At 51.7% G+C, this 15,908-nt stretch overlaps 1 protein-coding gene across 3 annotated transcripts in view; it reads left to right on the top strand.

The window, feature by feature from the left end:
• The window catches only part of cpamd8 (C3 and PZP like alpha-2-macroglobulin domain containing 8), a 447,755-nt gene that overhangs the window by 143,600 nt on the left and 288,247 nt on the right, over positions 1-15,908 (top strand). For all 3 annotated transcript variants that reach the window (XM_072482392.1, XM_072482391.1, XM_072482390.1), the window contains 6 exons: positions 4,747-4,912; positions 9,509-9,595; positions 10,129-10,265; positions 10,427-10,582; positions 12,205-12,267; positions 15,279-15,511. In XM_072482392.1, coding sequence (XP_072338493.1) covers positions 4,747-4,912; positions 9,509-9,595; positions 10,129-10,265; positions 10,427-10,582; positions 12,205-12,267; positions 15,279-15,511 — 842 coding nt within the window. The remainder of the gene's footprint in view (positions 1-4,746; positions 4,913-9,508; positions 9,596-10,128; positions 10,266-10,426; positions 10,583-12,204; positions 12,268-15,278; positions 15,512-15,908) is intronic.

Here is a 15,908-nt window from a genome sequence, read left to right as displayed (position 1 = left end):
AGGTCCAGCACGGGAATAGATACAGAGTAAAGCTCCCTCTACACTGTCCCCATCAAACACTCCCAGGACAGGGACAGCACGGGGTTAGATCCAGAGTAAGGCTCCCTCTACACTGTCCCCATCAAACACTCCCAGGACATGTACAACACGGGGTTAGATCCAGAGTAAGGCTCCCTCTACACTGTCCCCATCAAACACTCCCAGGACAGGTCCAGCACGGGGATAGATACAGAGTAAAGCTCCCTCTACACTGTCCCCATCAAACACTCCCAGGACAGGTACAGCACGGGGTTAGATCCAGAGTAAGGCTCCCTCTACACTGTCCCCATCAAACACTCCCAGGACATGTACAACACGGGGTTAGATACAGAGTAAAGCTCCCTCTACACTGTCCCCTTCAAACACTCCCAGGACAGGTACAGCATGGGGTTAGATACAGAGTAAAGCTCCCTCTACACTGTCCCCATCAAACACTCCCAGGACAGGTACAACACGGGGTTAGATACAGAGTAAAGCTCCCTCTACACTGTCCCCTTCAAACACTCCCAGGACAGGTACAGCATGGGGTTAGATACAGAGTAAAGCTCCCTCTACACTGTCCCCATCAAACACTCCCAGGACAGGTACAGCATGGGGTTAGATACAGAGTAATGCTCCCTCTACACTGTCTCCATCAAACACTCCCAGGACAGGTACAGCACGGGGTTAGATAGAGAGTAAAGCTCCCTCTAAACTGTCCCCATCAAACACTCCCAGGACAGGTACAGCACGGGGTTAGATAGAGAGTAAAGCTCCCTCTACACTGTCCCCATCAAACACTCCCAGGACAGATACAGCACGGGGTTAGATACAGAGTAAAACTCCCTCTACACTGTCCCCATCAAACACTCCCAGGACAGGTACAGCACTGGGTTAGATACAGAGTAAAGCTCCCTCTACACTGTCCCCATCAAACATTCCCAGGACAGGTACAGCACGGGGTTAGATACAGAGTAAAGCTCCCTCTACACTGTCCCCTTCAAACACTCCCAGGACAGGTACAGCACGGGGTTAGATACAAAGTAAACCTCCCTCTACACTGTCCCCATCAAACACTCCCAGGACTGGCACAGCATGGGGTTAGATACAGAGTAAAGCTCCCTCTACACTGCCCCCACCAAACACTCCCAGGACAGGCACAGCATGGGGTTACATACAGAGTAAAGCTCCCTCTACACTGTCCCCATCAAACACTCCCAGGACAGGTACAGCACGGGGTTAGATACAGAGTAAAGCTCCCTCTACAATGTCCCCCTCAAACACTTCCAGGATAGGTACAGCACGGGATTAGATACAGAGTAAAGCTCCCTCTACACTGTCCCCATCAAACACTCCCAGGACAGGTACAGCACGGGGTTAGATACAGAATAAAGCTCCCTCTACACTGTCCCCATCAAACACTCCCAGGACAGGTACAGCACGGGGTTAGATACAGAGTAAAGCTCCCTCTACATTGTCCCCATCAAACACTCCCAGGACAGGTACAGTACGGGGTTAGATACAGAGTAAAGCTCCCTCTACACTGTCCCCATCAAACACTCCCAGGACAGGTACAACACGGGGTTAGATACAGAGTAAAGCTCCCTCTACACTGTCCCCATCAAACACTCCCAGGACAGGTACAGCACGGGGTTAGATACAGAGTAAAGCTCCCTCTACAATGTCCCCCTCAAACACTTCCAGGATAGGTACAGCACGGGATTAGATACAGAGTAAAGCTCCCTCTACACTGTCCCCATCAAACACTCCCAGGACAGGTACAGCACGGGGTTAGATACAGAATAAAGCTCCCTCTACACTGTCCCCATCAAACACTCCCAGGACAGGTACAGCACGGGGTTAGATACAGAGTAAAGCTCCCTCTACATTGTCCCCATCAAACACTCCCAGGACAGGTACAGTACGGGGTTAGATACAGAGTAAAGCTCCCTCTACACTGTCCCCATCAAACACTCCCAGGACAGGTACAACACGGGGTTAGATACAGAGTAAAGCTCCCTCTACATTGTCCCCATCAAACACTCCCAGGATAGGTACAACACGGGGTTAGATACAGAGTAACACCCATAATTAACCCACACTCGCTGTCAACCATGCTGCAGATGTTTGAACACCTGGCTATAACAAGTCCAACTCTGCTGCTATCGAATGAAGTCTGAAACAAAATGGTTAATGGGATCTGATGGATGAACTTTCTGAAAAGTGGTGGATGAAAGAGTTAATCCCCTTTCGGTAGCTGGTTGGAACTGGAGTAGATTTGTAACTGGCTGTGAGTTGGCAGTGGGATAGGAGCAGGTTAACAAGCAGCCGATGGGGATTCCCTGGGGTTGTTAGAAGGGAGGTTGGAAGAAAGATCAAATTCCTTAAATTCCTTTTCGTTCAGGCACTTCCTTCTCTCACACTCTGCCTCCCAGCTATGGAGGCGGTCAGGAAACAGGAAGACACTGTGACCCTTACCTCAGTCACCTCCCAGTCAGGCTGCAGCAGGGATTGGCTGGGTTTGGGGGCTGGTGATCAGAGGAAAGGAGGAAACTTCACCTCAAACAGTTAAACTTTGATTTGAACATCACACAAAGGGAAAATAAAGCTGAATATATTCAGGGTTTTCTTAATGTGACCAATTATCCTGAGTGTTTGTCATTGGTTATGTTGGTTATGTTATATTGGTTATGGTTATGTTCGTTGTGTTATATTGGTTATGGTTATGTTGGTTGGTTATGGTTATGTTGCTGCTTCACCAACACCTTTTCAGACACAACATGTGGCCCAGAGCCTAACGCGAATCCAGGCCGGGAAAGAGAGCGCGCGCTGCGAATCCGGGCTGGGAAAGAGAGCGCGCGCCGCAAATCCGGGCCGGGAAAGAGAGCATGCCGCAAAATCCGGACCGGAAAAGAGGACATGCCATGAATCCGGACCGTGAAAGAGAGCATGCCGCAAATCCAGGCCTGGAAAGAGCGCGCGCGCCGTGAATCCGGACCGGGAAAGAGAGCATGCCGCGAATCCGGGCCGGGAAAGAGAGCATGCCGCGAATCCGGACCGGGAAAGAGAGCACGCGCCGCGAATCCAGGCCGGGAAAGAGAGCACACGCCGCGAATCCGGGCTGGGAAAGAGAGCACGCGCCGCGAATCAGGGGCGGGAAAGAGACCACGTGCCGGGAAAGAACATATGCCGCAAATCCGAGGTGGGAAAGAGAGCATGCGCCGCGAATCCGGACCGGGAAAGAGAGCACGCGCCGCGAATCCAGGCTGGGAAAGAGAGCATGCCGCGAATCCGGGCCGGGAAAGAGAGCATGCCGCAAATCCGAGCTGGGAAAGAGAGCACGCGCCGCGAATCCGGGCTGGGAAAGAGAGCACGCACCGCGAATCTGGGCCGGGAAAGAGAGCATGGCGCGAATCCGGGCCGGGAAAGAGAGCATGCCGCGAATCCAGGCCGGGAAAGAGAGCGTGCCGCGAATCCGGGCCGGGAAAGAGAGCACCATGCCGCGAATCAGGACTTGGAAAGAGAGCATGCGCCGTGAATCCGGGACGGGAGAGAGACCATGCGCCGCCTTCCGGGCCGGGAAAGAGAGTGCGCTTCGCGAATCCGGGCCAGGAAAGCGCACATTGCAAATCCGGGCCGGGAAAGGGACCGCGCATTGCAAATCTGGCCGGGAATAGGAGCGTGTGCGCGAATCCGGGCCGGGGAAGGGAGCGCGCATCGCAAATCCGGGCCGGGAAAGAGAGTGTGCGCATCGCGAATCCAGGCCGGGAAAGACCGCGCGCGTCGCGAATCCAGGCTGTGGAAGAGAGCACATGCCGAGAATCCGGGCCAGAAATGAGAGCGCGCGTCGCGAATCCTTACCTGGAAAGAGAGCACACGCCGCGAATCCGGAACTGGAAAAAGAGCACATGCAATGGAAACTGGGCTGGGAAATAGAGCGTGCACCATGAATCCGGGCCAGGAAAGAAAGCGCGCGCGGTCTCTAATCTGGGCCAGGAAAGAGAGTGCCATTTGCGAATCCAGGCCGGGAAAGGGAGCGCGCATCGCGAATCTAGGCCGGGAAAGGGAGCGTGCGCGACGCGAATCCGGGCTAGGAAAGAGAGAGTGCGTCGCGAATCCAGGCCGGGAAAGAGAGCACACTCGTTGTGAAGGCAGGCTGGGGAAGAGAGCATGTGCCGCGAACCGGGCCGGGAAAGAGAGCGCACACCGCAAATCTGGCCCGGGAAAGAGAGCGCGCGTCATGATTCCGGGCCGGGAAAGAGAGCGCGCGCCATGATTCCGGGCCGGGAAAGAGAGCGCGCGCCATGATTCCGGGCCGGGAAAGAGAGCGCGCGCGCCATGAATCCGGGCCGGGAAAGAAAGCGTGCGTGCCATGAATCCGGGCCGGGAAAGAGAGCACGCGCGCCATGAATCTGGGCCCGGCAAAGAGAGAGCGCACGCCGCAAATCCGGACCACGAGCGGTGACGCCGGGGCTCTGGACATTGGAGCAGGAGTGGCGGCAATCCATCAGTTGCGGAAGGAGTGAGCCGGATCATTCCCGTGCGAGTGACGTGGTTTTGTATGGAGTGATGACAGGAATTGGCATGGGGGGGGGGGGGGGGGGAGAGGATTATGTGAATCCTCATGGGGTGGAGAGAGTGATATTGATCCAATGGGATGTTTTATCCAACAGGTCGATGTGTCTGGTATCTGTCATTGACGCTTTTCTGTCTCAATTTTGTGGTTAGGAAGAAAAAGCCGCAGTTGGAAAAGCCAAACATTTCCTGGAGACAAACACATATTCAGCGGATGATCCATACACTACGGCGCTCTCCGCCTACGCACTGACCCTGCTCCGGAGCAAACATGCTCCAATCGCACTGAGAAAACTGAACAACATGGCCATAACACAAGGTGTGTACTTGTCCTTGGGGTTATACTTGTGCCGACTGCCAGTGGCATGATTACACTGGACTGCCAGTGGAGACTTTTTTTCTTCTTTTTTTATAAATTTAGAGTACCTAATTAATTATTTCCAATTAGTGCGGCCAATCCACCTACCCTGAACATCTTTGGGTTGTGGGAGCAAAACCCACGCAAACACCGGGAGAATGTGCAAACTCCACACGGACAGTGACCCAGAGCCGGGATCGAACCTGGGACCTCGGTGCTGTGAGGCAGCAGTGCTAATCACTGTGCCACCATGTCACCAGGGGTTGGAGTGATCATTTGGACTAGTTTTCATCACCTGAATGAGTTGTTACACCACCCTGGGCGTAGTCAACATCAGTCCCACATGCCCCGGAGTGTCACAAAACAAGTGAATTAGGAGTTCATAAGATATAGGCACAGAACTAGGCCATTTGGCCGATTGGGCTGGAATCTCCGTTCGTGAGACTAAGTGCTGACGCCAGCGGAGCATGTGTGGTCTTTTACAACCCAAAAATCGGCGTGAAAACCTCACAGATTCTGATACCGGTGAGGGGCCGAAAATGGCCGTGTCCTGGGCCGCACATGCGCACGGCTGACAACCTGCAGCGGTCGCGCCGAACAACATGATAACGGCCGTGCACGAACCCAACCCAACATCCGCGACACCGCAGCCCCCTCCCTGGCTGACCCCCGGCCAGCGGCATGGATCCCGGCCGAGTGCGGCAGCGCTGGACACAGTCTGCAGCTGGCACACTCAGACCACCGGGGGCAGAGCATTGCGGGTGGGCCAGCTGGGGACGCGCCAGTGCCGTTGAAACAGTGCGTGTCACAATGCGGCCAGTATGGAGGGGGTGGAGCATGGTGGACCAGCGTCCGCCCCGATTTCGGCGTGGAAATCCATTCTCCGCCCGATCACCGAGCATGATTTTGGAGTTGGACTTTGGAGAATAGATACATAGAAGATAGGAGCAGGAGGAGGCCTTTTGGCCCTTCGAGCCTGCGCCGCCATTCATCACGATCATGGCTGATCATCCAACTCAATAGCCGAATCCTGCTTTCTCCCCATAACCTTTGATCCCATTCGCCCCAAGTGCTATATCAAGCCGCCTCTTGAATATATTCAAAGTTTTAGCTCCAACTACTTCCTGTGGTAATGAATTCCAAAAGGCTCCCCACTCTTTGTGTGAAGAAGTGTCTCCTTATCTCTGTCCGAAATGGTTTACCCTGAATCCTCAGACTGTGACCCCTGGTTCTGGACACACCCATCATTGGTGACATCTTCCCTGCATCTCCCCTGTCTAGTCCTGTGAGAATTTTATATGTCTCTATGAGATCCCCCCTCATTCTTCTGAACTCCAGCAAGAACAATCCCAACCTAGTCAATCTCTCCTCATATGACAGTCCCGCCATCTCTGGAATCAGTCTGGTAAACCTTCGCTGTACTCCCTCGAGAGCAGGAACATCCTTCCTCAGAGAAGGAGACCAAAACCGCACACAATACTCCCAAGTGTGGCCTCACCAAGGCCCTGTACAATTGCAGCAACACATCCCTGCTTCTATACTCGAAACCTCTCGCAATGAAGGCCAACATACCATTAGCCTTCTTTACCGCCTTCTGCACCTGCATGCTTACCTTCAGCGACTGGTGCACAAGGACACCCAGGTCCCGCTGCACACTCCCCTCTCCCAATTTACAATCATTCAGGTAGTAAACTGCCTTCCTGTTTTTGCTTCCAAAATGAATAACCTCACACTTATCCAAATTATACTGCATCCCGCCCACCGAGTCTGCTCTGCCATTAGATCGTGGCTGATCACATCCTGGCCTTAACTCCACCATGCTGCCCGTTTTCTATAACCTTTCAACCCATTACCAATTAAAAATCTGTCTAACTCCTCCTTAAATTTACTCACTGTCCCAGCTACCACTGCACTTTATGGTAGCGAATTACACAGATTCGCAACCCTTTGGGAGAAGTAGTTTCTCCTCAACTCTGCTTTAAATTTGGTAAACTTCTTATCCTAGGATGAATCAATTAACTAACCAATAATTCTTATAAAAATACCCAAAGTCCTTGGCTGCCCAATAATTACAGTCACCAGGTTTGTAAATTGAAACAATTACTGTTTATTTATAACAAGAATGAATATGAAATATACAGTAGACATAGCTGCTTTATGTCGAGCTAATACCTGACTGGCCTTTAACTGCTCCACCTTCTACAAGACAGACAAACACAGAAGGGAAGGGAAAGGTGGAAATATAATGAGGATTAAGGTGAAAAGAGAGGAATCCTTGCTTCAGCTGATGAGTTCTTCAGCTCCCTCGCTTCACAGTATAGCTTAAAGTCTCTAGAATACAGCATGTAATGATATTCTTTGCAGTTCAGCAGTATATCTCATTCACCGCTTTTCCAGGAGAGGTCTCCGGCTTCACATCAGCCTTTTTTGGTGAACTCTTTACACCGAATTTCTAGAGAGAACTCATCAAATCATTGAGAGAGAGAGAGAGTTACACTCTCTCCATCCACGCTTCAGAACCAAAGTGAAACTAACTCCAGCCTTGTGACTCTGAGAAAAATGTCAGTGAGACCAGAACCAATCCCCACTGGTCACCGGGCAGGGCACAGACATTTGAGCCAATTCATTGGCCACCAGCCAAGTCAATCAAGACGAGTCATCACTGACGCCAGTCTAAATGAGCGCAGCCTTCTGGAATCTGCTTGTTTTAATTAAAGGCTGCGTACAAGCACCTCCTTTGCCTTAAAGATACAGACTGCATTGAAGTCACAGGTCCCTGACTCCAAAATGGTAACAGCAAAAATAAAAGTAAGAGAAAATAAGGGAATAAACAGGAAACAAACAGGAGGGACCCTCACAGAGCCATGAGGAAGTTTCCAGATTTATTCCCCCAAATTATTGACATATGTTAATGACCTGGGCTTGAGGTAAATGGATAATTTCTTCAGAGTTTGAGATGACACAAAATTTGAATAAACAGCGACAAGAATAGTAACAAACTTCAGGAGGCAGACTGACTGATGAAATGGACGACCACACGACAGGGGACATTTAATTCCCATAAGTGTGAAATGATACCTTTTGGTTTTGAGAAGCGAGTAGAGGTAATACAAAGATTTGAACGGGGAAATAAGGAGACCTGGGAGTGCAAATACACAAACCTGTCAAAGTGGCAGAACAGGTTAAGAATACTGGGCAGCAGGGTAGCACAAGTGGATAGCACTGTGGCTTCACAGCGCCAGGGCCCCAGGTTCGATTCCCCCGCTGGGTCACTGTCTGTGCGGAGTCTGCACGTTCTCCCCGTGTCTGCGTGGGTTTCCTCCGGGGGCTCCGGTTTCCTCCCACAGTCCAAAGACGTGCAGGTTAGGTGGATTGGCCAATGATAAATTGCCCTTAGTGTCCAAAATTGCCCTTAGTGACCAAAACGGTTAGGAGGGGTTATTGGGTTACGGGGAGAGGGTGGAAGTGAGGGCTTAAGTGGGTCGGTGCAGACTCGATGGGCCGAATGGCCTCCTCCTGCACTGTTTGTTCTATGTTCTTAAAGAAAAGCTTCCAAAATCCTTCACCTTATTAGTAGAGGAATGAAGCCTGGAGGTTCTGCTGAACCTTTTACAAATCACTTCATGAAACAACTGACTCGGCCCCAGCTGGAGTACTGGGTTCAGTTCCAGACACGGCACTTCAGCGGGGTTGTCAACACCCTGAGAGGGAGTGGAGAGAAGATGTGCGCGACGAGTGCCAGGTGTAAGGGGCTTCGGGCCTGCGGAGGGACTGGGGAAGCTGGGATCGTGGTGTTTGCAGCGGATTGCCGGGTTTATTTGAAGAGCAGCGAGTCCTAATGTTCTGACTTCGATTCCCTTCTACAATTGACACCAGCAAAAAAAAAAAAGGATTATCTGGATCTCATTTTCTTTTATTTTTTAATATTTTATTCAGGCATTTAGAGAAACAACAAACAAATAAAAACAGAAGTAAAATTGTACGACTCCCCCCACCCACCCAAGCAAAGTCCATCTCCGGGCTATCAGGGAGGCGATCATGGTGTTGTGGGGGGGGGGTAGGTAGGCTGGGTTAGGGGGAGGGAGAGTCAGAGCTCCCAGGTCCCTGAGGGAAGGGGGCCCCAAACCTGAAGGACCTTCAGATTGAAGCCCACCACCTTCCCGTCCGAAATTGAGGTTTTAAACTTTTTTTTTGGTCTCCTGATTCCGACCCACCGGCCTACACATTGAGACCGGGCGTGAAAAAGCCATGAAGTGGCCACTTGAGGGCGTCAGTAGCGACATGAACAGGCCTCCCGTCCGAGGCCCTGTCGCCCTACGGTAGAATTGTGTCTAAGTCGGGGTGTGCCGGATCCCAGAGGGAATCCCATCCGTGCAATTTTAGGCCCCCCCTCCGAGGGGGGGGTAGGAGTTCAGTAGAATCTGGTTCCGCCAGCCTGTTGCAGTCAATATCTTAACAACTTGCTGGGTGAAGAAATCTCTCCTGATTTCTCGAGTCCCCTTGCTAATTATCTTAAATTGCGATGGACGTGGATTAACTTTTCCTTCTGAATTACAGATGGTTTCACACATTGGAGTCTGACAGGCACGACGGTCACTGATGAGGATACTTTTATGGGCTTCAGTGACGGCCTCTCGCAGTCAGGTAAAGGGTCACTTTGTGACAGAGCCTGGCCCGTTGTCTTATTCTGTAATTGGCGCATCCAATCAGAACAATGAGCATCAATTGTCCCATCAAATGTTCTCATGATCTTCAGCAACAATAGGCCAGTGAGAATCGAACCATTCAACAAACGGGTCCACGTGGGCGAGTGGTTGCACCATAGCGAAGGGGCGGGCGCTATGAGAGGGGAGTCATGCACTTACACATGGATGGGGTAGGATTGGGGGGTGGGGGGTGGCATGGGAACACTACCAGGTGTTGGCGGGGGTGGTGTTTACAAGCTGGGCACATCTTGTTTGATGTGGGTCTGAAGTAAATGAGATTCAGTACTAACTAACCAGCTGAAAGGCTTGCTGCAGCTTATCCAACACTGTGTCCCCGGGAGCACACACCCATGGTTTTTGCCGTTGCTTTGTATCTTTGCAGCCGCTTAGTGTTCAAGGGTCTGAAACTGGGAACAAAGGGAGGTGTGAAATGATTGTGTTGTGAATCTGTTACCTGTCTCTCCTACACAGTTGTGTCAGCAGAGGTGGAGATGACAGCCTACGCTCTCCTAACCTATACCTGCCTCGGCGATGTGGCATCTGCCCTTCCTGTTGTCAAATGGCTTTCACAACAACGCAATGCGTTGGGAGGATTCTCATCCACGCAGGTAAGCACTCAGTTGACCAATAAACGGGAGACATTCAAACAGCCTGATTCTTGTGCACCAGCCGCTCCCACCAAGTAATATTGAGCTAAGGGCCAATTGTGCGGGCAAAATATGTGAGGAAAGTGAACAGTGGAACTGTTTGTGTTTATTCCCCCCCCCAGGATACCTGTGTCGCTCTGCAGGCTCTGTCAGAATATGCCATTCTCTCCTACGTTGGAGGGGTCAATCTCACCATCTCACTTGCATCAACTAATCTGGACTTCCAGGAATCTTTCCAGCTCAACAGAGATAACAAGAAGATTCTGCAGACAGCGGTGGTGAGAAGCAGTCCGTCTCCTGTTGTGATATCGGGCATCTACATGTGAAAGAGTAAAGTGTGTGAGTGTGTGTCGGCTGGTTAAATCGGTGTGTCTGAGGGCTGTAAGTGTGTGTAAAGTAGTGTATCTGCATCCAAAGTATCAGCCAGTAAATTAGAGGCAAGATGGGACTTGGCAAACAGCAAAGCAAACGCAGTCTATTTAAACAGTCTGTACAAACTGCAGCAAACATGATTCCCGATTGACACAGCTATACGCCCTCCCAATAAAAGTGGTGATCTTTCCAGTGAAATAGTTACAGAATATAATTACTGTTTGAAAATCAATGCCCGTCACGTACAGCTGGGCAAGCTCTGGGCATGATTGTGGTGAATGTAGGGAATTTTTAAATGTTTTTTCAAAATTTAGAGTACCCAATTATTTTTTTCCAATTAAGGGGCAATTTAGCGTGGCCAATCCACCTAACCTGCACATCTATTGGGTTGTGGGGGCGAAGCCCACGCAGACACGGGGAGAATGTTCAAACTCCACAGGGACAGTGACCCAGGGCCAGGATCGAACCAGGGTCCTCAGCACCGTGAGGCAGCAGTGCCTATCACAGTAATGTTATTAAAAGCCTGGGTTAAGGTGTATATCTATCTCTCGCAGTAATATTTAAAAAACTCCTGGTTTAACCTACAGGCAAGCAGTGTGTCTGCAAAAGATGCAAATAAGATGTTGCAAAAGTGAGGTAATCATTCATTCCAACCATTTACTTGTTTACAAAGCGATATCTAATGGAACTTTATGACTGCTGGAGAGTCCCTGGATAGTAGATAATTTGAAACGTGTTTAGACTTAGGTAAACAGGTCATGGGATCGGAGTGGGATAACGATTATATAATTAATGGGAGGATCCTGTGTTCATTTTTCCTGTTTAATAACTTTTGTGTTAAACGTACACTGGCAGACTCTTGTGAATGTGTTCAGTAACTGCCATCCATGGTCACTTAAGAGATCCAAACTTGTATTTTTTTTAAAGTCAGGTTTCATTCTGGGATCTTACTTGTCCAGTATAACATCAGCTGGGATCGTGACAGTTAGGATGAGGGAACGAATTATCTGGGGAGAGGCTCTGGTGTAAAATAGTGTGAAGTTAGGGGTTGATGAGGATGTGCACCTTTTTGTTTTGGGCTGGGAATTGAAGAGCAGAGCTGGAAATGCTCTCAGTTTGTCGAGGTGCCGTAGAGAGTGTGTTGGGAAACGTGCGATGATGGAACAGGTTAGAGCACCAGCCTTTGTTTGGACTACAGGTGGATAATCCCACAGGTGGAAACGAAAACTTAAAAAACTCGGGATCTTGGGATAAAAAGGGAATCTGGGGAAACCATTTCACCCAAAGGGAGAATACAGTTATTAACAAGGGACGGACACTGGAGAGAAGTCTAGTACGTCACTGCCTTTATCGTGCTCTCTCAGTTGCTGAATGCATTCTCATTTCTAACTTCTGCTTTGACATAGAGTTACCCAGACTCACGACACTGCTGCTGTCAGACCTGCTGAGATTGTCCACTATTTTCTGTTTTTGTTTCAGATTCCACCATCCACAGTAATTTGCTTTTATTCTGTTTCTGCTTTTCCAGATCCCAAGTGTCCCAACTGGCCTGTTTGTCAGCGCAAAGGGGGAAGGTTGCTGCCTGATGCAGGTAACAGATTAATTTTAGTAACTGCTGGTACCGCTGAGTGGGCTCTGTTTGCAGATACTGATCTGCAATCTCTTCCAGGGTACTGGGTAAAAACTAATTACACGCTGCTGAATGAGGCCCGTCACGCCCCGACTGGCTCATTGAGGGTCAGTGTGTGTGGAACTCGTACCCCAGTGAGAATCAGTGTGTGTGGAACCCGTACCCCAGTGAGGGTCAGTGTGTGTGGGATCCGTACCCCAGGGAGAGTCAGTGTGTGTGGAACCCGTACCCCAGTGAGAGTCAGTGTGTGTGAACCCGTACCCCAGTGTGAGTCAGTGTGTGAGGCACCCGTACCCCAGTGAGATTCAGTGTGTGTGTGACCCGTACCCCAGTGAGAGTCAGTGTGTGTGGAACCCGTACCCCAGTGAGGGTCAGTGTGTGTGGAACCCGTACCCCAGTGAGAGTCAGTGTGTGTGGAACCCGTACCCCAGTGTGAGTCAGTGTGTGTGGAACCCGTACCCCAGTGAGGGTCAGTGTGTGTGGAACCCTTACCCCAGTGAGAGTCAGTGTGTGTGGGATCCGTACCCCAGGGAGAGTCAGTGTGTGTGGGATCCGTACCCCAGTGAGAGTCAGTGTGTGTGGGATCCGTACCCCAGTGAGAGTCAGTGTGTGTGGGATCCGTACCCCAGTGAGAGTCAGTGTGTGTGGAACCCGTACCCCAGTGAGAGCCAGTGTGTGTGGAACCCGTACCCCAGTGAGAGTCAGTGTGTGTGGAACCCGTACCCCAGTGAGAGCCAGTGTGTGTGGAACCCGTACCCCAGTGAGAGTCAGTGTGTGTGGAACCCGTACCCCAGTGAGAGCCAGTGTGTGTGGAACCCGTACCCCAGTGAGAGTCAGTGTGTGTGAGATCCGTACCCCAGTGAGAGTCAGTGTGTGGAACCCGTACCCCAGTGAGAGTCAGTGTGTGGAACCCGTATCCAAGTGAGAGTCAGTGTGTGTGGAACCCGTACCCCAGTGAGAGTCAGTGTGTGTGGAACCCGTATCCCAATGAGAGTCAGTGTGTGTGGAACCCGTTACCCAGTGAGAGTCAGTGTGTGTGGAACCCGTAACCCAGTGAGAGTCAGTGTGTGTGGAACCCGTACCCCAGTGTGAGTCAGTGTGTGTGGAACCCGTACCCCAGTGAGGGTCAGTGTGTGTGGAACCCGTACCCCAGTGAGAGTCAGTGTGTGTGGGATCCGTACCCCAGTAAGAGTCAGTGTGTGTGGGACCCGTACCCCAGTGTGAGTCAGTGTATGTGGGACCCGTACCCCAGTGAGAGTCAGTGTGTGTGGAACCTGTACCCCAGTGTGAGTCAGTGTGTGTGGAACCCGTACCCCAGTGAGAGTCAGTGTGTGTGTAACCCGTACCCCAGTGTGAATCAGTGTGTGTGGAACCCGTACCCCAGTGAGAGCCAGTGTGTATGGAACCCGTACCCCAGTGAGGGTCAGTGTGTGTGGAACCCGTACCCCAGTGAGAGTCAGTGTGTGTGGGATCCGTACCCCAGGGAGAGTCAGTGTGTGTGGAACCCGTACCCCAGTGAGAGCCAGTGTGTGTGGAACCCGTACCCCAGTGAGAGTCAGTGTGTGGAACCCGTATCCAAGTGAGAGTCAGTGTGTGTGGAACCCGTATCCCAATGAGAGTCAGTGTGTGTGGAACCCGTTACCCAGTGAGAGTCAGTGTGTGGAACCCGTACCCCAGTGAGAGTCAGTGTGTGGAACCCGTACCCCAGTGAGAGTCAGTGTGTGTGGAACCCGTATCCCAATGAGAGTCAGTGTGTGTGGAACCCGTTACCCAGTGAGAGTCAGTCTGTGTGGAACCCGTAACCCAGTGAGAGTCAGTGTGTGTGGAACCCGTACCCCAGTGTGAGTCAGTGTGTGTGGAACCCGTACCCCAGTGAGGGTCAGTGTGTGTGGAACCCGTACCCCAGTGAGAGTCAGTGTGTGTGGGATCCGTAACCCAGTAAGAGTCAGTGTGTGTGGGACCCGTCCCCAGTGAGAGTCAGTGTGTGTGGGACCCATACCCCAGTGAGAGTCAGTGTGTGTGGGACCCGTACCCCAGTGTGAGTCAGTGTATGTGGGACCCATACCCCAGTGAGAGTCAGTGTGTGTGGAACCTGTACCCCAGTGTGAGTCAGTGTGTGTGGAACCCGTACCCCAGTGAGAGTCAGTGTGTGTGTAACCCGTACCCCAGTGTGAATCAGTGTGTGTGGAACCCGTACCCCAGTGAGAGTCTGTGTGTGTGGGATCCGTACCCCAGGGAGAGTCAGTGTGTGTGGGATCCGTACCCCAGTGAGGGTCAGTGTGTGTGGAACCCGTACCCCAGTGAGGGTCAGTGTGTGTGGAACCCGTACCCCAGTGAGAGTCAGTGTGTGTGGGATCCGTACCCCAGGGAGAGTCAGTGTGTGTGGGATCCGTACCCCAGTGAGTCAGTGTGTGTGGAACCCGTACCCCAGTGAGAGTCAGTGTGTGTGGAACCTGTACCCCAGTGAGAGTCAGTGTGTGTGGAACCTGTACCCCAGTGAGAGTCAGTGTGTGTGTGGAACCCGTACCCCAGTGAGAGTCAGTGTGTGTGGAACCCGTACCCCAGTGAGAGTCAGTGTGTATGGAACCCGTACCCCAGTGAGAGTCAGTGTGTGTGGGACACGTATCCAGTGAGAGTCAGTGTGTGTGGGACCCGTACCCCAGTGAGAGTCAGTGTGTGTGGGACCCGTACGCCAGTGAGCGTCAGTGTGTGTGGGACCCATACCCAGTGATGGCAGTGTGTGTGGGATCCGTACCAAAAGTCACGGCAGATCTCAAATATCTCTCACCTGAGGAAAAAAAATGGTTCCTGAAAATGAAAGTGCATTTATTGAAGACAGAGCCGGGATTGTGGGTGAGAACGGCTCAACTTGGACAGCAGTGCGGGGATCGGGCCAGGAGAGTGAGGAGGGATGCTTGTGGGGGGAGGGAACCCGCACTATGCTGCCTCTAATCCAGTTTCATTGACCTCAGATCGATGTGACCTACAATGTGCCTGACCCAGTGGCCAAACCAGCATTCCAGCTCTCGGTGAACCTAAAGGAACCAAACCCCGAGGGGCACCGACACCACGCCAGACCTGGGTCCCGGAATGATAACCGGTCACAACTATCACGGAGAAAACGAGCACTGGACACTGATGATGATGATCCAGCTTCAGACCAGGATCATCAGGAGTACAAGGTCACAGTGGAGGCCTGTGCCAGGTATGCAGGTCACCAGAACATAGCCTACCTGTTGCAGGCTCTCTGCCTCTCACACAATGGGCTGGATTCTCCGTCTGCGGGATCCTCTGCTTCACCGGCAGCGCACTCACGCCCGCGGATTTCCCAACGGCGTGGGGGTGCCCACAAGGGGACACCCCATTGGCCGGCTGCCGGGACGGAGAATCCCGCTGTCGGTGGGGGCGCGCCGCACCGGAAAACGGGTGCGGCCGGACGGAGAATCCCGCTCAGTGTTTTTTGCAACTGTGTGTTTTCGCTTCTACTCTGTCAGTCTGTCTATCTGTACAACTGACATTACACCCATGTGTTTATCACTAGTTAAAAGGCTCTGCCCCCACATTGAGTAACACCTCCAAACTCTTGTTCACACTGTCCCAAC

This window comes from Scyliorhinus torazame, chromosome 18, assembly GCF_047496885.1.
Source record: "Scyliorhinus torazame isolate Kashiwa2021f chromosome 18, sScyTor2.1, whole genome shotgun sequence".
Lineage (NCBI taxonomy): Eukaryota > Metazoa > Chordata > Chondrichthyes > Carcharhiniformes > Scyliorhinidae > Scyliorhinus > Scyliorhinus torazame.
This window is presented reverse-complemented; position numbering and strand designations above follow the sequence as displayed.